The sequence below is a fragment of the Carassius auratus genome, chromosome 31 (assembly GCF_003368295.1).
Source record: "Carassius auratus strain Wakin chromosome 31, ASM336829v1, whole genome shotgun sequence".
NCBI lineage: Eukaryota > Metazoa > Chordata > Actinopteri > Cypriniformes > Cyprinidae > Carassius > Carassius auratus.
In genome coordinates, this window is record NC_039273.1 from 12,218,937 (window position 1) to 12,241,203 (window position 22,267).

At 35.8% G+C, this 22,267-nt stretch overlaps 2 protein-coding genes across 6 annotated transcripts; one reads left to right on the forward strand and one right to left on the reverse strand.

Annotated features, from left to right (window-relative positions):
* Nucleotides 1–994: 994 nt before the first annotated feature.
* LOC113050559 (centromere protein R-like) lies at nucleotides 995–11,116 on the reverse strand. 5 transcript variants are annotated; one of them, XM_026213619.1, is made up of 9 exons: nucleotides 10,984–11,116; nucleotides 9,906–9,942; nucleotides 9,602–9,686; nucleotides 9,233–9,302; nucleotides 7,980–8,058; nucleotides 7,655–7,742; nucleotides 7,227–7,283; nucleotides 4,096–4,144; nucleotides 995–1,321 (listed from the first exon to the last, which is right to left on the reverse strand). In XM_026213619.1, exons 1-9 carry the CDS (start codon nucleotides 11,049–11,051, stop codon nucleotides 1,315–1,317), a joined length of 540 nt encoding a protein of 179 aa, XP_026069404.1. In that variant the 5' UTR covers nucleotides 11,052–11,116; the 3' UTR covers nucleotides 995–1,314. The 5 variants fall into 5 exon arrangements, with proteins under 5 accessions (XP_026069404.1, XP_026069403.1, XP_026069408.1 ...); XM_026213618.1 differs by having other exon boundaries at nucleotides 9,233–9,305; XM_026213623.1 differs by lacking the exon at nucleotides 10,984–11,116 and adding an exon at nucleotides 10,592–10,691.
* Nucleotides 11,022–21,790, forward strand: LOC113050558 (EF-hand calcium-binding domain-containing protein 7-like). Its single transcript, XM_026213617.1, has 13 exons — nucleotides 11,022–11,161; nucleotides 11,444–11,655; nucleotides 11,749–11,835; nucleotides 11,939–12,134; nucleotides 13,935–14,056; nucleotides 15,593–15,734; nucleotides 15,892–16,001; nucleotides 17,089–17,249; nucleotides 17,395–17,528; nucleotides 18,205–18,353; nucleotides 19,989–20,198; nucleotides 21,196–21,303; nucleotides 21,498–21,790. The coding sequence occupies exons 1-13, from the start codon at nucleotides 11,053–11,055 to the stop codon at nucleotides 21,576–21,578; spliced, it is 1,821 nt and encodes a 606-aa protein (XP_026069402.1). The 5' UTR covers nucleotides 11,022–11,052; the 3' UTR covers nucleotides 21,579–21,790.
* Nucleotides 21,791–22,267: the final 477 nt, after the last annotated feature.

Sequence of the window (22,267 nt, forward strand, 5' to 3'; positions counted from 1 at the left end):
TTTCACTGGTGGCCATGGCAGCGTTGAGCTTTACGAGTGTGTGGTTGGAGCCTCCGGCCAAGTTGCCCGATCTGTTTCCAGTGCTGGTCTCAGTTCTCTCCTTTCTCCACTTTCTGGGTTTCATCATATATTTCAACCTGGTCCAGTTGATGGAGCCGCAGAGGAAAAAGAGTCAGAAGAAAACAAACTGAAAAATGACTTCAAAGACACTGGTTGAAGACTACAGCCAGTATGGTGTATACAACATTAAATGGTTTTGTACCAAATGATAGTGTCTCCAGTGTTTTCAAATGACCCAGTAACGATTTATTGATAGTTTTTTTTTTTTTTGCTATTTAAAAAAGCAAAAAGCAAAAAAAATAAAAATAAAAAATGGAAAGCTCCAGGTTTGCTGTCTTTGTTGATAGGGCAGATTAATTGTAATTGTTATAATTATTATTTTAAAATAAATTAATAAACAAAATTAAAAAATATTACTATATTAAATAATTAACAGTTTTTGTAGCTTGAAAAATCGCCCACTAAGCCATACCACTTTTTTTTATCATGCAGTTTACACCAAATAAACAAAATAATAATAATAATAATAATAATAATAATAATAATAATAATTAACGACTAATTTAATTTTTCTTTCAAGTAGTAAATGAAGAAAAATATTCATTAATACAGTGGAATAATCTTGGCAGTGACTGGATACACGAGTCTAGTACTAAAGCTACGCATTAAAAAAAACTTCAACAAGCTGTAAAACAAAAATGATTGAAGGAGACATATCAGAACATAATGCTGTAAAGCTAAAATATCAAGGGGGAAAAGTACAAGCAATCTTTTTCACCTCTCTTTGTGCGATTTAATGACGGCCATTAAAAAAAATCCATTACAACTATAAATGTTATCAGGTCACAAAGGGGCTACTGCACACACAGACACAGAATGAGAGGAGAATGGCCAGGTTTTGGTATACTCTACAACAAACAGCAAGTCACAATACTGGAGTGCATGATACAATTTTAATGGATGGTGCTAATATTAACCATATCTTGCTGTCAGGTCATGACGTATTAGTTACATATCTTGTAACTCTTCTGAAGCTTAAACCATAGCGAACAAACCAAATTGCTGAATTCTGAAATGTTGGACTTGTTCTGCTCAACTGTAGCAATGCAAAATGTGTGACAAGTGTGTGTGTTTTGTTTGGTCAGTTTAAGCTTTTGTTGTTCAGACAGCTTCTAGAAGTGATAGAGAGAGTTACGTGATCCACTTTGAGCAGGCACCAGCTGCCGCCCATGTCATACATCGAGAAATGATCCCTCAGCGGCTGCAAAAATAAAGAGACAGATCCACCATGAATACTCTTATGTTCTATATATATGTGACCCTGGACAACAAAACCAGTCATAAAATGCAATTTTTGAAATTGAAATTTACAAAATATCTTCATGGAACATGATCTTTACTTAATATCCTAATTATTTTTGGCACAAAAGATAAATCGATAATTGCTACAAATATACCCCAATGACTTAACCCTCTGGTTTTGTGGTGCAGGGTCACATATTTGTGCATGTGTAATATTGTTGCTTTCTCAAATATGTGTGTCTGTGTATGCACACATTTCTCCCCTAAAGGGACTGTGTGCCAGCAGTAAGAACACTATTTTCGCAGCGACGCAGCACACTGTGTATTGTAGAATTAACATTTTGTCAGATTCCCCATGAAAGGTGGGGGGAAACCTTTCAGAGAATTGATTCAATGTAAATGTGTATGGGATGGGATGGCAAGGTGTCAGCAGCACTGTCTCATTTTGACTACGCTGGAAAGACTGACAGCCTCTTCAGACATCTCGCTGCTTTCAGACTGACAGGATGTTCAGTATACATCAAACATGCTGACAGAGAGCTGCGGCTCTGCCAAAATGAGAACCATTCCATTTGCGGCGGTGTTCTGTACAGAATTACAGGGGGTATAGAAATCACATTTTGTTTCTTTACAGCCTGAAATGAAGACATGCACAGTTTTTGTTTTATCCAGCTGTATTTACTCAATGCAACTTATAACATCCAAATGAAAGATATAATATCAATATGTCAGGAAATAAAAATGATAATAAAAATAATAAAACGAATCACTGAGTTGGAAAAAGGATCAGCCCCTGCTAAAGCTAATTGTCTTCTCAATGGCACACAAAGGTATCTGACTTTCAGCTGTGGTCATTTTGATTAGCTCAGCATGAAAAGAGCTTTCCTGGACCATTTCAGTCTTTGGTAGTTCAACTGAAGCAAACAATCAACTATAGGTGGCAAGACACGGTCAAAAGATCTCTGGGATAAATTTGTAGACAGGCAGTCAGGAGATGGATACAAAAAAAATCAGGAGGAAACTGGTCAGAGAGGCTACCAAGAGACCAACAGCAACTCTGAAGAAGCTGCAGGCAATTATGACAAAGAGTGGTCATTGTGTGGATGTGACAATATCACAGAGTCTCCACAAATGTGGCTTGCAAGAAAAAGGCCACTCGTTCGAAAAAATCCACATGCAGTCATGACTGAGCTTTGCCAAAATGCACCTTGAAGATTCAGAGGCAGAAGAGACTAAAATTGAATTTACTTGGCCAAAACACCAAATGATATGTCTGGCAGAAATCCAATATAGCTCACCATCTAGATAGCAGTATTCCTCCAGTAAATCACAGAGGTGGTAATATCTTGTTATGAAGGTATTTCTCTGCAGCAAGGACTGAAGCACTTCTCAGGATAGAAGGAAAATACAGTCAAATTCTTGAGGACAATCTGCTGCCCTCTGCCAGAAAGTTATCAGTGGGAAGATTTACCTTCCAACAAGACAATTTCCCAAAGCACACAGCAAAACTGACCACACAGGTTAAAGGAGAAAGAGGTGAATGTCTTTGCATGTCCTAGTCAGAGCCCAGACTTAAACTCCATTTAAAAACTGTGGAATGACTTGAAAACTGCAGTCCAAAAACACTTACCATCAAATTTAACTGAACTTAATTAGTTATGCAAAGAGTGGGCAAATATTTTAAAGTCTAGATGTGCAAAGTTAGTAGATACAAATCTCAACAGACTAAATGATGTAATTAAAGCAAAAGGTGGTTCATCAAAATACTGAAAGAAAGGGGTGATCCTTTTTCCAACTCAGTGATTGTTGTTGATTGATTTTTTTTTTTTTTTTTTTTAAAACAAAATGTTGGTGTTATATTTTTCACTTGGATGTTTTAAGTTGCACTGAGTAAACACAACTGGATAAAACAAAAACCATGTACACCTTCATTTTAGGCAAAAGAAACAAAATGTGATTATTTTAAAGGAGGTGATTATTTTCTTTACCCACTGTTTATGCAAACAAAAAAAGCATATTTTATGTAATAGTCTGTGCAAATCTCTGGCATGTTACAATATAAAATGTCTAGTCAATTAACATTTATAATAGATTTAATATTATATTATTAATATTATAAGATTTAATAGATTGTTAAAATTATATCACAGTTTAAAAGATCACTTATGGTCACCAAGACTCCGTTTATTAAATAAAAAAATACAGTAAAAACATGCTAATATTTGTAAATATTCTTACAATTTAATTTTCTTTTCTCATATATTTTAAAATGTAATTTATTCCTGTGATGCAAAACTGAAATATTTTGGTCAATAAAAACTTAAATGCATAAAATAAAATTATCCTATTTAGCAGTTCTGTCAAATTATATTAATACTATCAAATTTGTCAAATTAAGTTACTGTTAAATTGATCATAATTCAATTAGAAATAACTTTCGGGTGTCATGATAATGTATTACGAAGAAGATTCAAGAGCTGAAATCTCTGCCGCAGTGGTTGTGTGTATGTTGCTATGTGGTTGTTAAGGCGTCCTAGCATGTTACTAGAGGGTTTTGGGTAGTTGCTAGGCTGTTGCTAGGGCGTGCAGGGTCAAAAAATCCCACCCTGCTGTAAAAAAAACATTACTTATTACTATAGAATTATAGAATTACATGAATATCTGTGATGTGACAAGCTTTTAAATTGACAAGGAGTACAATATCAACCCAGGTAGAGGGAAAAAAACACACACCTTAAGATTGCCTTCAGAAATTCATAAGAGCTCCCAGTCTGTTTCAACCCTGTGAAAGCAACATAGATAGGTTACCACACACTTGATTTATCTTGAGACTAGATTATTTTGTGAATACATGAATGAGACATGTGCTCATGTAACTTATCAGGTAAATCCATGCATCAGTCATGGATTCTGTAGACTGCTGCTAGATGATCTAAATGCAAATGATCTGAAATGCCTCTGAATGCATTGACTAAATGCATTTCATACTCCTGCAGGACATGTGGACATAAAAGGCATTCAGAGACCAGAGACCAAAACACATCCTGAGAGTTGCTCAACTCTACCCTCCCCACCCAAAGCCCTCTAATATACAGCAGCCCTTTAATTGTAATGGTGTATTCCATCTAAAAGACTAAAATGTTCCCCAAACAGACCCCATTTATCCTTCAGCATCCCAGGATTGATGTGGTATTAGCAGGGTCTGTGACCCCATCCCGGCCAAGAACCAAAATCCTATTTGTTTTATTACATTTTAAGGAATTTTTAATACAGTCTATTAAGGCTGTCTTACAAATCTCCCACGGCTCGACCCCATCTGCAGCCTGATCAATTTTTATACTGCTGATCCGTCCCCTTCCTTCTCATTTTGTCATTTCAAAATTCATATTATATAGGATTTTCTTATGGAAACCTGGCCATAAAAATACGTTACTACGTCTGCTGATGTGCGCGGGACGTCGCGGCGTGAAGACGAAGAGGACATTGGTGAAGATAAAATTTGTTTCAGCGGTAAGCAGAACTGTTTAAATGTTATTTATTTTCATGCTCCAACGAAAATATATTGTGACGTGCAACATTGATTTAGAACAGAACAATGTCTCCGTATGGGTGTAGAAGAGGTGGAGGCAGGGGCCGATTTATGAATCCTTTGCTCAGCTCCTTTAATTGAATTTTCCAAATCTCTCGCCACACAGAAATAATCAATACCCTCGGTTCAGGCAACAAAACTGCCACAGAATTATTGCACGCTCTCTTTTTCCATTTTGCGCTCATCAGCAACATGTAGTGTGAGACTCAGGACTTGCTAATGCCTAAATGAGCCAGCTAATTTACAGCGGGTCTGATTGTTTAGGAGGGAAGGCCTCTAAAGAATGCCATACACATCTTGGTTGTGAGTTGCCCTTTCACCCACGGTTTTGTTTTGGAAAGCTATTGGATGAATACCCGGGATGGAAAAGACTTCCGTTAGGGACATGGATTCAGCGGTATGCCTGTCAAAGTTAAAATATCTTTGTGGATTCAGGGTATTAGTGATCTGTGCTAGGACCTAATAGTGTTCCAGGAGCGCTTCAACTACATCATCTTCCAACTACTTACACATTGTCATTAACTGTGGTTGTGATTTGTCTTTAAGTATCTTTATTCATTTAATAATGCTGCCGCGAAAAGTTCTGGCCTAGTTGTGAATGCAGAAAAATATTCAATTATCTTATGGATACACATTAGGGAGCTTGAGGTAATTTCAAGCTTTGACATTAAGCCCTTCTAAAATATAATGAGAAAAACCTCACTGGAACGAAACGCATCATTTGTGCAGGACATACTCTGATGCTTAGTTTGATAACTGAAGTCTGTTAACTGAAATGGTCCATATTTAGCTGTGTTTCTGTGAAAATGTTTGTTTTTATGGACAATCACAATCTTTTCCTGGAGAAAAGATTTCCTGAAGTAATTTTAATTTGGTCACACCAATCTAATTCTCGATTCCAACCCAGAAAAAGCCAGAAAATGGCTTTCATAACACAAAAGAAAAATAGTTTCTAAATTAAAATGTTATAATAATAATAATATATCTATTTTCATATATTTTTGCAACATATAAATTCAGTTTATTCTTATGATGGTTACTTAGAATTTTCAGCAGCCATTACTCCAGCCTTCAGCGTCGCATAATCCTTTATAAATCATTTTAATATTAATTAAAATCATTATAATTTTTTTGCAAACCTTGATTTTTTTTTTTTTTTGTACGAATTTATTGTTGAAAATAAATGCACAAAGAACAGTATTTTTAAGATATCTTTATACCCCAAACTTTTGACAATGATATGTAGCAACATAATATACAGTAACATATAATTTAATAAAACCTAATATAATAGATAATGCATCAATTAGTCGTAATTTTACATAATAGCATAATTTGTACTTATTTTTTATTATTTTACACAATGGCATAATTTTTCACATAATTTGCTTCTTGTCAATGTATGTTATAATGTCTTAAAACATCAAAGGGTTGATTCTCTTTCTAGGGACGTAAATGTGAAAACACTCTTGTACTGTTGTTGTTGTTCATTATATTGATAATTTTCATGCTCCACCATGTGATCAAGATTGTGACATTCCTTTGGTGTCGAGCTACAAGCAACATATACGCAAGGTCCTCGAGTGTGACTAATTAAAACAATTTCAGACGACCTTATCTTAAAAACATGCTGAACTTCATCACAATCCAACCATTGAGTTGCAACAAATCACCATTGTGTGACTGAATCACAAGTGCAGCTTTGCTGGGGGCTGAATGTGTGCTTGAAATAATCTAATTAATTTTGTCCCATGAAGAGGAGTTCTGGCTTGTTTGTGTTAGAAAAATGAAATATTTTTCTTAGAAAAAGAGAACCTTTTATGTGTGCAGACATTGAGAAAAATGTCTATGAACATGCCGCATTGACAAACCAAATCTCATAAATGGCTATTCAAGGGTCCCATGTGACCAAGATCCAGAACTTGTGCTGGTGCTTGAAATCAATCATGACTCACATATAAGTGGAACACAAAATGTTTTCTTTCTCTTGCTCTTCTAAGCAAAGCAATGGGGTCACAATCATCATACTGTAATTGGAATCAATTCAGTGTGGCTTATAACTTATCCTTGTGTCAGAGTCTAACAAAGACTGTTGTTGTGATAGGGAAACTTTCAAGATTTGAAACATAACTAATTGTGTAGTGGTTGCTATCTGATCTAGATTATCTGTCATTGGATATCCACTTAAGATAAGTTTTATTGTTCATGCTTTTAAATAGTAAATCAACTTTTAAATTCAATTCTGAACATTCATTTGATTTCCAAATTCACCCACCTTGGAAATGGCCCTTGTTTGTGTCTTCTCTATGTGCACAAGATGCAATTTTAGCAGCTGGAAAGCAAAGAATTACGTTTTATGTTTCACACACAACAAGAATTGATAGCCAATACTCTTAAAGGGATACTCAACCCCAAAATGATTTTGTCATTAATCACTTACCCCCATGTTGTTCCAAACCCGTAAAAGCTTAATTTGTCTTTGGAACACAATTTAAGATATTTTAGATGAAAACCGGGAGTTTAGAGAACGACATGGGGGTAAGTGATTAATGAATTTTTTTTAAAAAATTTAGGGGGAGTATCCCTTTAATAGCTAATAAATTGTTTAACCAATGTCTATAAATTGACCTTGAGAAAGTGAACCACTTTATTTCCATGCATTATGAAGTTTATGAATTACAGCTGAAAAGAAAAAGGACTCACACAGATTCTCATGTCTCTTGAGTTCAGTTTGTAGATCAGCAGGACTCATCAGCAGAAGACTCCTCAGCTCACCACTGCCCTCTACTGGCTACAAACAAACACAATTTTGCATTTCATATGGCATTTCTGTTTAAAAAAACACATAAATACATAAAAACAACATTGTGTGCAACCTCAATAAGATGCCTTAAATATAGCTTGCATCGATAAGCTTATCCTAGTTTATTTCTGTACCACATATTCAGGATTGAGGCACCAAATATAATAATTTAGATGAAGCGTATTAGTCAACCACTAAATATCTTACTATACTGGTTCCACTTACCACTAATGCTTCCAGCTGTTGCCTGTATTGCATAAGGTCCTTGAATGATTTTTTTACTTTAGAACCTAGGAACAGAATTCTGAAGGGGAAAATGTATTAAAAACAAAATAAAACAAACGAAAGACCAAATCTGAAACCACTTTCATTTGTTTTAATAAGGTTTCACTTGTTAACATTAGTTAACTACATTAACATGTTTAATGACATTTAATTTCAACATTTAACACTTTTTTTCCGTTAACAAAGATTAATAAATACTGTAACAAATGTATTGCTCACTGTTAGTTAATGCATTAATTTACATTAACTAATGGGACCTTACTACAAAGTGTTACCAATAATTGATACAATCTTTCTTAATTTAAAGATTTTTTCTTAAATCACAAATCAGGTTAGTGCCAAGACAAAATATATTACACATATCACATTACATTCTTGCGGAAAATTAGCTTGATAAGGATTCTGAATTCATATTCAATATCCTTACTAAGTCTGCGAGAAGACCAGCTGACTAAGAATATAAAGATATTAATTAATTTTTAATACACATTTAAAAATATTGGAAGACATATTAAAAGGTTGCCAAAATCTCACACAAGGACTGTCGTCCAATCACAATCAAGATCTCTTCTACATTTTGCAGGAGAAGTTATCTTGGGTTTGACTCCCCAAATGAATACTTTCTTAAATGAATCATAAGCCCGCTCTCTTTATTGATGTTTTTATATATATTTAACTAGCTTCCTCTTAAATGACTGCAGTATAAAATTCAAAACTAATGCTTGTCTTGATAGATCACACGGAGCTGTGTTAGTATGCGTTGGAAAGGAAATTGGTCTTTTCTTAAACTCTCCTTATCCAACTATTTTTAGTGCTATGTAAATCAACGAGGCTTTTGGCTGGTGATAAAACTTCTTCCATGTCCTGTCATTAAATTCTGATCAGTCATAATGGCTATCAGCCAAGTGGGACAAAGGAAATATCCAGTAATGAGGAGAAATTTCTGTCTGTTCCACTGCTCCAGTTATACCAATGTTAGTAGCTTCATTAAAACAGACTTTAATGACACTCAATCAAAAGTTTATATATATATATATATATATATATATATATATATATATATATATATATATATATATATATATATATATATATATATATATATATATATAAATACTGAACAATCTCAAATATTATGACTGAAAATAACAGGAATCATCAACATGTTAAAAAGGACATTTCTGCATCCTTACCTCTCAGCATCTGTCATGGGCTCTTTTGTTTGAGGGGTATTCATATTCTTCCCACCTGCTCTGGAATTACCTGCTGATGAAGCACTAGATGTCAGCAATTTATCAAATCAGCACGAGCAAAGATATTATTAATGGCTACACAGACAGCTAATCTAAAAATGCAATATCAATGGATTACAAGAGACCCCTACTGTACATGATTTAGGCAATGAGCAGGGGATTGTTTTATGGCGATTACCGAAAGCGAAAAGAATACACACACATCGTAGTCTGCTCACGATGAAAATTAAACATTAAAAACTCCTGGAGGGCAAAATATGAGTTTTATAGGACTAAGAGGACACAGTAGCTGGTCTGTGGATTTTATACCTGCAGGTTTTGTCGTGGGACTCATCAACTGGGTTCCAGTCATAGGGGAATTGTCCCTGTTTGGCGCTTGCCTCTTAGCTGGGATCTAAAATAGATTCATTTGAAGCATTAGTATTGATTTCTTTATGTTGTTGTGCTTTTAATAAATAAGGTAAACATCATTCTTTTACTTTCATAACATATGATTAATGACATGGTTCTGATGTCACATTAAAATTATCTTAAATAATAAACATTAAAAGCCATTTCTGATCTATAGAGAAAAGAGAAGCCTGGCGAAGTGCTCATGGTTTACTTAACTCACATTTTCTTTGTCTTGCAACTGAAGGGCTCTTTTAACACTGTGTATGGAAATTTACAGTTTATTAGGGCAGTCAAAAGGGTAACATCATTATCAGCAGTTTATTTGACTTCTGTAATTAAGGCTTAAACAGTTTTGGGTTTGCTTATTTATGTGGGTGATATCCATCCCAGAATATACCTCTTTAAGCTAAACAGTACTTTACGTATGTATTTACATTCTCACATTATTACATTGCAACGTTACATTATGTGTTTTATTCCAATTATACCTCTACACATTCAAGTTTAATAGTTTTATTAGAATATAGATGATATTAAGTGTGACAATTCTTGTACTAGGCTAGCTATATTAAGTTTATCCGTGAATTATTAAACTAGATTTGTAAAACCTCAAATCTAAAACTTAAATTCGGTGTGGCATATTTTGTCATCCCACTCATTAAAAAACACTTAAGTATTAAATATCCCACGTGGAAGACTTTGGACAGTTAAAATGATAGTTACATGGTATTCAATGACATATTATTCAGTATTATGCCGTATTTTGCAGAGAAACTTACTTACTCTAATAACATCTTTTTCGTAAGTATAACATGAACACAAACATATATCGTTTAAATTATAGTACGTTGAAACAGTGTTAATAATTCTGAGAAAAAAGTGAGGCACGTGAATCGATAAACTTACGGCATTCTAAATATTTATCTCTCTCTCTTGTGTTGAGTTGACAGGCGTTTTTGGTTTTTATTTGCAGTTTGGCGCGGTGCGGCAGTAATTTAGTCCCCCGGAAACACTTATCTGTGATTCTACATGCTTGTATCTGACAGTATTTAACTCTATTTTACCTGAGAATTTCCACACCGCATGAGTTGAAATATTGTTAGAGTATCAATAGTGCTGGTTGCCAAGATTATATCACACACATATCTAACTGATAAATATTGTGTGAAGAGCCTTGAGAGCAGTTGTTTCCCGCTATCGCATTTTAACTGCGCACCGGGTTTGTTTACACATGGCAGCCATGGTAATCCGACTCGTTATTGAACAACACCGCCAACAATAAACTAGTCCAGACTCACCTCTCTAGCTGACTGCTGTGATCACAACATGCTTTGATATTTCGCTTGCACATTGAATATATTTTCATAATGCAGCGCTCAGAGGAAGAGAGGTTTTATATGACGTGCAGGGCTGCTTATCTGTCTGTGTTCAGATCCAGTCTGGTTAATATGACTTCAAAAGATCAGCTGTGTTCCGGTGAGCATAATTCAACTCAACATCTCAATACCTGCATTTCGATCATAATATAGAAGGCTAAATATTATTGAATAATAATTCATAAATAAGCAGCATTCATAGTTCAGGAACAACGTGTATATAATGTAAATATAACACGTTATATTAGTGAAAGTGATATATTGTTTTATATTTCAATAGACCCTCATATTTTAATATTTTCTAATGATTTAGATAGCCAGAGCTAAATAATATCAGTAGTTAGTGTATGTGATTGTCCATCTTTGCTGTTTTATCTTTCAGTTCTCCAGCATGCAGGTAGAAATCCATCACAGAAAGCTTTAGACAAATATTGGCCACCTGGAACCAAGAAGCTGAATTTTGATGACTTTTGTGAGATACTTAAGAAGGAAAAAACAGCAGAACCAGACCAGCTTATGAGAATTTTCAAGAAATTCGATGCAAATTGTGATGGAAATATCTCACACGATGAGCTCAGCAGAATCCTTACTTCCGTATGTGTTCCATTTGTTCCATTCTCTCTTTATAACCATGTTTGCCTGCTGTTATAATCATTTCAGGTTTGTATATTGATTTATTTGTTTTAGTCTGGTGAAAAAATGTCACCTAAGGAAGTGGATGAAATCTTTTCCTTAGCAGATGTCAACAAAGATGGGAAGTTAGACTATGCAGAGGTACCACCTCCAAGAATTTAACAGCAATACACGTTTTGGTTGAAAAATGTAAACAGACAGATTATAATATGAAATAGGTGAGCTGAATTAGGCTTCTGTTTAGTTCTGCAGGCTTCTCGAGTCTACAGTCGAACAGTGTCAGAACACAGCACTGGAAAAGCTTGAGGCTGATGCCAAACTGAAGAGGCAGAACTTTGGCAACCAGTTGGACATCTCTCCACAGAGCCTAGGGTCCCAACCTGAGCTTCCAGCTTCAGAGATACAGCCCAGAACAGAGCCGGAAACCACACAGAGGAAAGGTATGATACAGGGTCTGTACTAGTTTTGCCAACTTAAGAAAATAGAAATACGCGACAATTGTGGTTTATAAGGGACATGCATGCATAGTATGTATATATATAATATAATATGAAAATTCATATTTACAATTAAAATCAACTTATAGATTTAATATGGACTACACTTTTTTTTATTAGTCATTTTGTGTCTTAAGAATAAGGTCAGAGGTTAAGAATACGTTGGAAGTTACTTAAATGTTAAATGTTTTTCTCTTTTTAACAATATTACAAGTGAAACACAACTTCCCTTATTGGTCACAGCTCAGGTGTATTGCAGTGCATTGTATTGCATTTTCTTGCGCGGCTGGATGTTGGATTCATGAAAAATAATGACGTTGCTTGCATTCGCTAAAACTGATATGAACTGCGTGAGGCAGTGTCTGTGATTGGATGAGGGCAGGTGACGGTGATCAATCTCAGTCTTAAGTGTCGTGCTGCTGTTGCATCAGTCAGTGGTTAGATCAGCATAACTGTCAATAAATGGGACAAGGGAGGTCACATACGGGACACATCAATTAAGCCCATAAACGGAACAATTGGCAACCCTAGGCTGCACAGAAGCAAAAAGCATAATGTTAGTAACTAATGCAACAGAATGCTTTTGCCTTCACTCTCTTTAGGGGGAAGTCGTGACCTAATGGTTAAAGATTCAAACTCGTAATCCTAAAGTTGCGAGTTTGAGTCTCTGGCCGGCAGGAATTGTAGGTGGGGGGAGTGAATGTACAGCGCTCTCTTGACCCTCAATACCACAACTGAGGTGCCCTTGAGCAAGGCACCGAACCCCCAACTGCTCCAAGAGTGCTGCAGCATAAATGGCTGCCCACTGCTCTGTGTGTGTTCCCTGCTGTGGCGTGTGCACTCTGGATGGGTTAAATGCAGAGCACAAAATCTAAGTATGGGTCACCATACTTGGCTGTTTGATGACCCACATATTAAACAACAAAAAATTAGTCACTTTAATTTAGAGTGAGTCAAGTTTGGGTTTTGTCTTAAAGGAGTAGTTCACCCAAAATTAAAAATTTGCTGAAAATTTACTCCAGCCATTCAGGATATAGATGAGTTTGTTCCTTCATCAGAACAAATTTGGAGAAATTTTGCATTACATCACTTTCTCACAAATGGATCATCTGCAGTGAATGGTTGCCACGAGAATAAGAGTCCAAACAGGTGATAAAAGCATCACAATTATCCACATGACTCCAGTCTATGAAGTGAAATTGAAGTGAAAAGCAAATCATTTCCGATAAAGAAATAAACTTATCTATGTCTTGGATGGCCTGAGACTGGGTAAACTATTGGTTTAAAATGTGACAGTATTGGTTGGGTTGGGTTCAGCCAGCTCTGCTTTACAGACCGGATTGCAAATGATGCACACAAAAGCAAACAGACACACAATTACATTTCCATTCCTCACACAGCTTTCTTTTATATAGTAACTAATGTTCAAGCTATTGATCTCCACTCTTGTGATGAAAAATCATTTAGATTTGAGCAATAATGTGAACTCAATAGTGGGTTTGAATAGGGAGGAGCTTTTAAACCTTTTGATTAAGGAAACCGTCTGTCATTATTATGAGTAAGCACAGGACTAGTGGAGATTTGCTTTTGCTTTGTTCAACAAAGATTGTTTTAAAATGTGCAGGTTTTTCTTTATCTGCATTGTTCATTTTCATTTTTGGATCGCTGAGTGATGCAGCTGTTGTAATGAAGACCCACATTAAAATTGTTTTAGCTTATAGTTTCTATTTTTGCGTATGACAGACAGTCGCTCATCATCCAGACCATCATCAGCTCGCAGTCGTCGCTCATCTTCATCCACGGCCATCACCATGGGCGCTGGCAGCACTAAGAGTGGCAGACTGGCAGAGCCCATATCTCTACAGGTACCAACTGCATTGGGGGAGCACCGCTGTCTTTTGGAAACTATCTCTCTGATTTAGCTCTTAAGAATAGAGATTAAGGTTTGGATAAGATTGCGCAATAAAAATATCATTAAAACGTGTTTAATATTAAACAACTATAAATGAGTCGAAGTTCGCATTATATGCTAATTTCAATCTGTTCTTCCTGGCCCATTACTAAAAAGTCACACACACACACACACACACACACACACACACACACACACACACACACACACACACATATATATATATATATATATATATATATATATATATATATATATATATATAAAACAAGTAACAACTCCAAGCTTCTTGTCTTGGAACTTCTATTTTGCCAACATCCTAAACTTTATCTAAACTGAAGTGCATTAAGGGCAGCTATATATTTGCTGTGTTTTTGTAATATCGAAGCCTTTTGGTAGCAAATTTTCACCTGGTCGATATGAGTGCAGCTGTGCTACCGATCTCCTTCCCTTTGTTTGCACTCTTTTTGACTTTAACCTCAGCTGGTTTGCTTAGGCACAGAAAAATAATGACCAAACTCGTCAAAGCAAAGAGATTGGAAAAAATCTAGACGCTCCTGGGTGAAGAAAGTTCTATCGCCTCAGTTCCAGCATGTTGTATTACCTGAGCCAGGAGCTTGATAATTGGGTGTAGGGATTGGAAAGGGTCAGGTCGTGTGTTTTTATGGTGGCTCGCGGTCGGTGTGCGAGACTTTAAATTACGAAAGGTTTCTGGGAGGTGACAGGGCAGTGTATTAGTCCAGCCGAGTGACCCATCTCCTTGGGACACTACATCAGGGCCTTTTAAAGTAGACACTTGCCTCGGGCGCTTTTCTTCATTTTGATTCGGGGTGGACAAACCACCCAAGTGTTATGATTTGATCCTTAACACATTTCACAACCCAGCATAAATTCTGGGAGGAAATTGCTTTTGTTGAAGAAGTGGCATTTCAGGAACATGTTTTTAGCACTCGGAAAAGAAGCATAAACCAATTCCAAACATTAAAAGGCCTCTGTGGCACCTGAGGACAAGGTTTATTTGCCAAAACTACTCTCTGATGGGTCAGAAAGGAGGCTGTTTGACTCAGATTTTTTGATTACTTGATGATTTAGAGTATATTTTCTATAACATTTTAGCTGGACCTAAACAACAGCAGTTAAAAGAGGACAAAGGCTTTGTTTAGACAAGAATTTATGGGTTTCCTCAGGCCTTTTTACGTTTAATTACATTATTAGTGCGTATAATATGAATTTCAACTGTCTGTATTGAGATTTAGGCTTATTGATTTATTATTTACATACTAAAACAAATATTTGACGGTTTTGTTCCATCCAGGCCTTTGATTGCATTTGTTTTTAGCAAAGATGTTGCAATAGTGCCACCCTGTGGTAGCATCATTCTTGCTGTAATAATAATGATACTACAGTTGTTTGCTGTTTTCAATATTTTTTATGCAGCATGGTTTGTGATGTTCCTACTGTGTCGTACCTTTAACACTTATTTCCCCAGGATTGGCATCACACTCTTATGAGAGGTTGTTTTTATCTGGAGGAAGATGGAACGATTGTTTCTCTTCAGTATCGTCTGATTATACCAGAGACAACCAGCGTCTACTTGACCATACGTCCCCTCAACCTTAGCCCGATTCCTGGTAAATTTATTGTGGTAATTATGTTGTGGTGTTATAGACCAATGGTGTTAAAGACTGAAAGTTACTAAAGTTACAGACTTTGAGTTATTCAAAGCATCCAGTTAAACAGATTGGTGAATTGTGTAGTAGTATTTATGACTATATGTGTATGCCACAGATAAGCCTTCTCCGTGGATGTGTGTGGACACAGCTCTCTATGTGGTGACAGGGAATGTGACCAAAGAAGATTCCAATTTGGTTTGCTTTACTGAGTTAAGAGATAAGGAGGTTGGTAAATACATCACTTTCCTATCTAAATATAGTATATATTATTGAATTATAATGTCTTTTTGAATATAAAGTATGTTGATATATTCTCTTCAGCAATGATACGAGTCATAATCTGACACAAGTGCCTTTTCCGTTTTGATATTGAAATATACTAATTTTTTTTTTTTTTATATTTTAATTATTCTATCAAACAAATAATTTGTATAAGTGTTAATAAACTATACCATCTTAAGCTAAATTAATACATTTTAATGGATGTGTAGATATAATTATGCCTACATAAAGGTACCAGGGTTTATTTTAATGCTGATGCTAAAGTGATTTAAAAAAAAAAAATAGAGAAGACTTGTTATTCCTGAATGTGTGGCGACGTCATTATGACAACATTTACTTGGGTACACAACTGATAACTATAACTTGTCAGCAAACATCGAAACATAAATGTAGAGAGAATAAAGACAAAGGGCTCTCTCTCTCTCTCTCTCTCTCTCTCTCTCTCTCTCTATGACATGTTTATATTAACATATAGTAAATTATTCTGTCAGCTATTCACCGTTGAAGCCTTTTTTTTTACATGAATTCAATATGAGGGACACAAATGTCATTTTATAGATCGAAGATAGATATAAATAATATAAATAAACACACACACACACACGTGTGTGTGTGTGAAATATAAGTATATATGGACCCACTTTATATTATGTGGCCTTAACTAATATGTACTTACATTTTTAATTAATAATTTAGTACAATGTACATCTGTATTTAATTTCTGTAATTGCATTTATAATTACACTGTTGACCCATACTTTATACCTTAACCCACTCTTAAACTTATCCATACCTTTAACCCTCTCCCTAACCTTACCCCTATCCCACCTCAATAGCAGCAAAAGTGTTTTACAATACAATATGAACACAGTAAGTACATTGTACTTATTTTTTATGTAAGTACATAGTAGTTAAGGCCACCTAATATAAAGTGGGACCGTTTATATTACTATATGCAAATCAAAATACTAAACAGAACTGCATTTTACAACCGTTAGTGAGCTGTTTGTCCTGTGTGATTGATGAACAGAGGTTTCTGTGGAGAGGAGAGCTCAATGCCGGCTCATATCTGCTCTTGCCCTTTACCACCGGCTGCAGACTGATGAGGAGGACAAGGAAGACCGCCACTAAAACTGCTCAACTAGTCAGCCGCACCCAGTCGGGAGAGCTGGAGCTAACCAAAGAGTTCAAGTAAGTCAATTCTAATCTTAAGAGCTAACATATTTATACCGAGTTAAGCTAGAGGACTGAATAAATGTTTGATTACTTATTTTAGGTATGTATAAGAACTTAATAATGAATTTGTGCAAAGATGCTGTACTGTTTTGTTCCACAGGGCGGCATTGTCTGACATCTTTGAAATGATTGATTTGGATGGCAGTGGTCTGTTGAGCCTAGAGGAGTACAACTTCTTTGAACAGAGAACCAGTGGAGAGAAATGTGATGAGGATGCCTGGGCCATCTGCAAAGGTCCCTTATACAAAAACACACTGTAAATTGAACAGACACAAAACACCTCCCTCCCTTACGGGGTGCTAATTCCAAAAATAGTCCCTGTTTTGCTAACAAAGTATGATGTGCATTTTCTTGCATTTTTGCTTTTGACAGCCATTTGTAAGGTAAAGAAGTCTTGCATTATCCCTTGATCACCAGAAAAACTACCATAAAGACATGATAGCTATCTATCCTCTTGCCGGGTTTCAACTATTTGTTCAGTTCTCAAACGCTTTTCCCATGTATGACATTATTTTAAGCTTAATCCTGACTTCAAGGTTAGAATTATGGCTAGTTACAGAAGAAAATACAAACATGACCCAAATGTTTTCTTCTACATCTGTGTAGCTACCTCCAAACAGCTACAGGAAAAAAAGCTGATTTATTTATAACCTTGTGCTTGTGTAAAGTTGTTTGACATTAAATGGTTTATTTGAACATATTTTTTCCACTTCTGCAAAATGTAAGTTAAATGACACATTTGGAAAAATTATTCTCGTCATTAATTCTGAAACTTTTGACATTTGACTATTTTTGTTGTTTTGATTAATGCATTCAAACGACAGTTTCCTTTTTCATTCCTATTTTGTGAGAACAAAAAAAAAAAAAAAAAAAGATATGCATTTCTATAACAGTATTTGGTCTCCTGTAGAGAACTTTGACACAAGGAAAAATGAGTTAACTAGACAAGGCTTCATGGAGCTCAACCTGATGGAAGCGAATGATCGGGAAGGTGACCCCAGAGATTTGTGGCTCACCCTGGAGGCCATGGGCTACAACCGCAGTTTAGAGATGGTGGAGGTACATTTACATTTACATTTAATAATTTAGCAGACGCTTTTATCCAAAGCAACTTACAAATGAGAACAATAGAAGCAGTCAGGTCAACAAGAGAACAACAACAGCATACAGTTTTTTTTTTTTTTTTTTATATATAAATGAAAAGACAAGAAAAGGAAAAGTGCTAGTATTAGTTGGTTAAGTGCTGTCGAAAAAGATGAGTCTTTATATGTTTCTTGAAAATGAGTAAAGACTAAGCTGTACAAATTGAGATTGGGAGGTCATTCCACCAGCTCGGCATAGTCCAGGAAAAGGTCCTTGAGAGTGATTTTGAATTTCTTTGGGATGGCACCACAAGACGTCGGTCACTTGCAGAGCGCAAACCTCTGGAGGGCACATAAGATTTAACCAGTGAGTTTAGGTATGTTGGTGCCGTGCCAGTGGTCGTCTTGAAAGCAAGCATCAGTACCTTGAATTTGATGCGAGCGGCTACTGGTAGACAGTTTAACCTGATGAGGAGAGGAGTAACGTGAGCTTTTCTGGATCAATTGCAGAGGCTTGATAGTACAGGAAGGCACACCAGGAGAGCATTACAATAGACCAGTCTGGAGAGAACAAGAGCTTGGACAAGAAGTTGGGTGGCTTGCTCTGACAGGTGATGGTCATTCATCCAGCTAGAAATGTCACTCAGACAGGTTGAAATACGACCAGCTACCGTCGGGTCATCAGGTTGGAATGAGAAGTAGAGTTGTGTGTCATCAGCATAGCAGTGGTAAGAAAAGCCATGCTTCTGAATGACAGATCCTAAAGATGTCATGTAGATGGAGAAGAGAAGTGGTCCAAGTACTGAGCCTTGAGGAACCCCAGTAGCAAGGTGTTGTGATATAGAAACATCACCCCTCCAAGACACAATGAAGGATCTGTCAGAGAGGTAGGATTTAACCCACAGAAGTGCGGTTCCAGAGATGCCCATCTTTCTGAGGGTGGACAGGAGAATCTAGTGATTAACGGTGTCAAAAGCAGCAGACAGGTCCAGTAAGATGAGTACTGAGGATTTTGAAGCTGCTCTTGTCAGTCGCAGGGCTTCAGTTACCGAGAGCAGAGCAGTCTCAGCTGAGTGGCCACTTTTGAAGCCAGATAGGTTGCTGTCCAGGAGGTTGTTCTGTACAAGGAACATAGAAAGCTGGTTGAACACAGCTCGCTCAAGTGTCTTTGCAATGAATTGAAGAAGGGATACCGGTCTGTAGTTTTCAAGAAGCGCTGGATTTAGAGATGGTTTCTTGAGCAGTGGGCTAAACCGAGCCTGCTTGAATGCTGAGTGAAATGTTCCAGAGTGAAGAGAGGAGTCGATAATGTGAGTAAGCGAAGTTATGACTGTTTTTGTCTTATTTGTGAAGAAAACTGCAAAGTCGTCCGCTGTAAGAGTTGATGGAGGAGGTGGTGGCGGCGGCTTCTTAAGAATAGAAGAGAAAATCTTTAAGAGTGTCTGAGTGTCACAACAGCTGTTCATTTTGTTGTGGTAGTAGGATGTTTTAGCCATGAAGACATTTGTAGAGAAGGAACAAACTTCTTTGAGATTTACTCATTAGAATATCTTGTAGCTAGTGTGATCAGAACATGCCGAGCCAATGTGTATGTTTTCCTTCTTTTTCCCAGGCCTGTCCGTTTGTTATTGCAGTCTACTGTGAAGATGTAAAGGCAACTCTTCAGGCAGTTCATTTGGATTCTGGTATCAAGATGTTGAATTCTGCTGTACAGAGGTCTATCACGTCAAAAGCAGAGGCCAGATCGCTCAAGGGTCACGAAAATGTATTGGTTTATACATACAAAGGAGAGAGCAGGATTTCATCAGTCATTGCCAATAAGGTAGGTTGGTTATTGTTTTATGTCAATCAGCTGGAGTTTTTTCTTCTTTTTTTTCTCTTTTTTTTTATCCAAAGAAGTCTGAAAATCAATACATGACATTCATTTCCAAGCAAAAAAAGCCAGCTCTTTTAAAAAGTTCTTGTGTAGGCCTCACTTTTGTTCTTCTAATACTTAACATTCACTCGGAAATAGAACAAAGTAACTGGAATGCTTTATAGAAAGGAACACTAGTCATGAGTAGATGTCTATGCCCTGAATTGCCATCATTTAGGCAAAGTTAGCTGAAAGACCATTTCAACTTATAGAAGACAATTAGATCTTCTAAGAGAGTTTAGGATTTTGCCATAGTTAGTGGAACTAATTATCTGAAATACACGCTAATGTTCAGGGTTGGGAAGATTTTTTTGTTTAATGTTTTTAAAGAAGTCTCTCATGATCACTAAGGCTACATTTATTTGATCAAAAATACAGTAAAAACAGGAATGTTGTGAAATATTGTAAACATTTTCAATAAATAATCTCAAATTGTATGTATATTTTAATATATATTATGTATTTTTATGTTGTTTATTCATGTGATGGCATAGCTGATTTTTTTAGCAGCCATAACTCCAGTCTTCAGTGTCAGATGATCCTTCAAAAATCATTCTAATATTAGGATTTACTGCTCAAGAAACATTTATTATTAATATCAATGTTGAAAATGGGTGTGCTGCTTAATATTTATGTGAAAACCATGATACATTTTTTACAGTATTCTTTGCTGAATAGAACATTCAAAAGAACAGCACGTATTTTAAATATTTTGATAAATTTGATGTATACTTGCTAAATAAAAGTACGTTTTATTTTTTTACTCATCCAAAAAATGTTTATGTTAGTGTTCACATTTCCTTGTGGCACTGTTGTTAATGAATGATTTATAAGAAATTTTATATCTTCTTTTTACTGATTTTCCCTGTTGTTTTCTTGGTAACCATCTCTTTCGATGCTGTAGTCCAATCAGAAGGTGACGGTGCACATCAACAATGAACAAAGCAAGAACTGTGTGAGCAGCAGGGGCATGAGTGTGTTTGCTGTGGAGGTTCCAGCTAGGACTAAAATGGTGAGATACACTATTTTCATTCACAAATAGGGGTTAGTTTCTTTTGTAGATGCTGGATGAGGTGCATTCAGTGCTCTGTTTCCCAAAAGAATTATAAAGAACTAGAGTGAAACTAGTTCTACATGACAGACACTCATAATTACACTTACAGTGAATATGTTTAACAGTTGTGCTCTGTTTTGGTCTCTGTTCAGGTATGTCAGCACGTCATGGCTTTAAATGAACAACTGGAGTGGACTTACAACAGTGTTGAGACCATCATACCAAGTTTGTAACTGTCTCAGTAATGTTTAGATAATGTCGTGCTTGTAAAATGAATAACACAAATTTGTTTGCTACAATGACAATTGTAAACATGTTTTATAATAGCTTTCAAAAGTTATCATGTTTGTTTGTTTTTACTGTTTCTGTATTATTATAACACTATTAATGTTATTACAGTTATATTCATTTCATTTTTTTGTAAATAAAGCAATTGTTTTCGGTTGTTTTTTTGTGATAAATGTCAGTAAATCTTTTTTTTATTTGTTTGTTTATTATTTAAATTGGAACAATGATTTTAAAGTACACACAAATATTTAATAATCTTTTCTGTGAACAGTTTTTTTGAGTGAATTTATTTTATTTTAATAATTTTTTTATCTTTATTTTTCACATTTACCCCAGTCCATGATGGGAGGTAACCAAACACATTACATTTCACACCAGTTTGTGTTTCCTATGAAACTTTGGCGATTTAACATAAGCAATATAAATACACTAATTTAGTTTTAAGCACTAGTATGGCATTAAGCTAGTGGGCTCTGTTATACACACAGACCTAAATTTTATTCACCCTTGACCTTTAGCACCACATGTAGGTTTAAGTTTCTATTTATAACTTTCAGTCATTTTTTTTTGCCCTTTGACTTTCACGACTGTAACTGTAGAACAAGGCACTAAAGGTCACATGACATGTGAGGAG

What these genes read in the sequence shown, in the direction of transcription:
- LOC113050559 (XM_026213618.1), bottom strand. Translation starts at nt 11,051, where the DNA reads ATGAAAATATATTCAATGTGCAAGCGAAATATCAAAGCATGTTGTGAT. An exon ending in AGTTGCAAGACAAAGAAAAT is followed by an intron (nt 9,687 to 9,905) that starts GTGAGTTAAGTA and finishes AATCTATTTTAG; the next exon opens with ATCCCAGCTAAGAGGCAAGC. An exon ending in AAACAAGGGCCATTTCCAAG is followed by an intron (nt 4,145 to 7,226) that starts GTGGGTGAATTT and finishes TTGCTTTCACAG; the next exon opens with GGTTGAAACAGACTGGGAGC.
- LOC113050558 (XM_026213617.1), top strand. Translation starts at nt 11,053, where the DNA reads ATGCAGCGCTCAGAGGAAGAGAGGTTTTATATGACGTGCAGGGCTGCT. An exon ending in GGAAGTTAGACTATGCAGAG is followed by an intron (nt 11,836 to 11,938) that starts GTACCACCTCCA and finishes GCTTCTGTTTAG; the next exon opens with TTCTGCAGGCTTCTCGAGTC. An exon ending in GCAGTTTAGAGATGGTGGAG is followed by an intron (nt 18,354 to 19,988) that starts GTACATTTACAT and finishes TCTTTTTCCCAG; the next exon opens with GCCTGTCCGTTTGTTATTGC.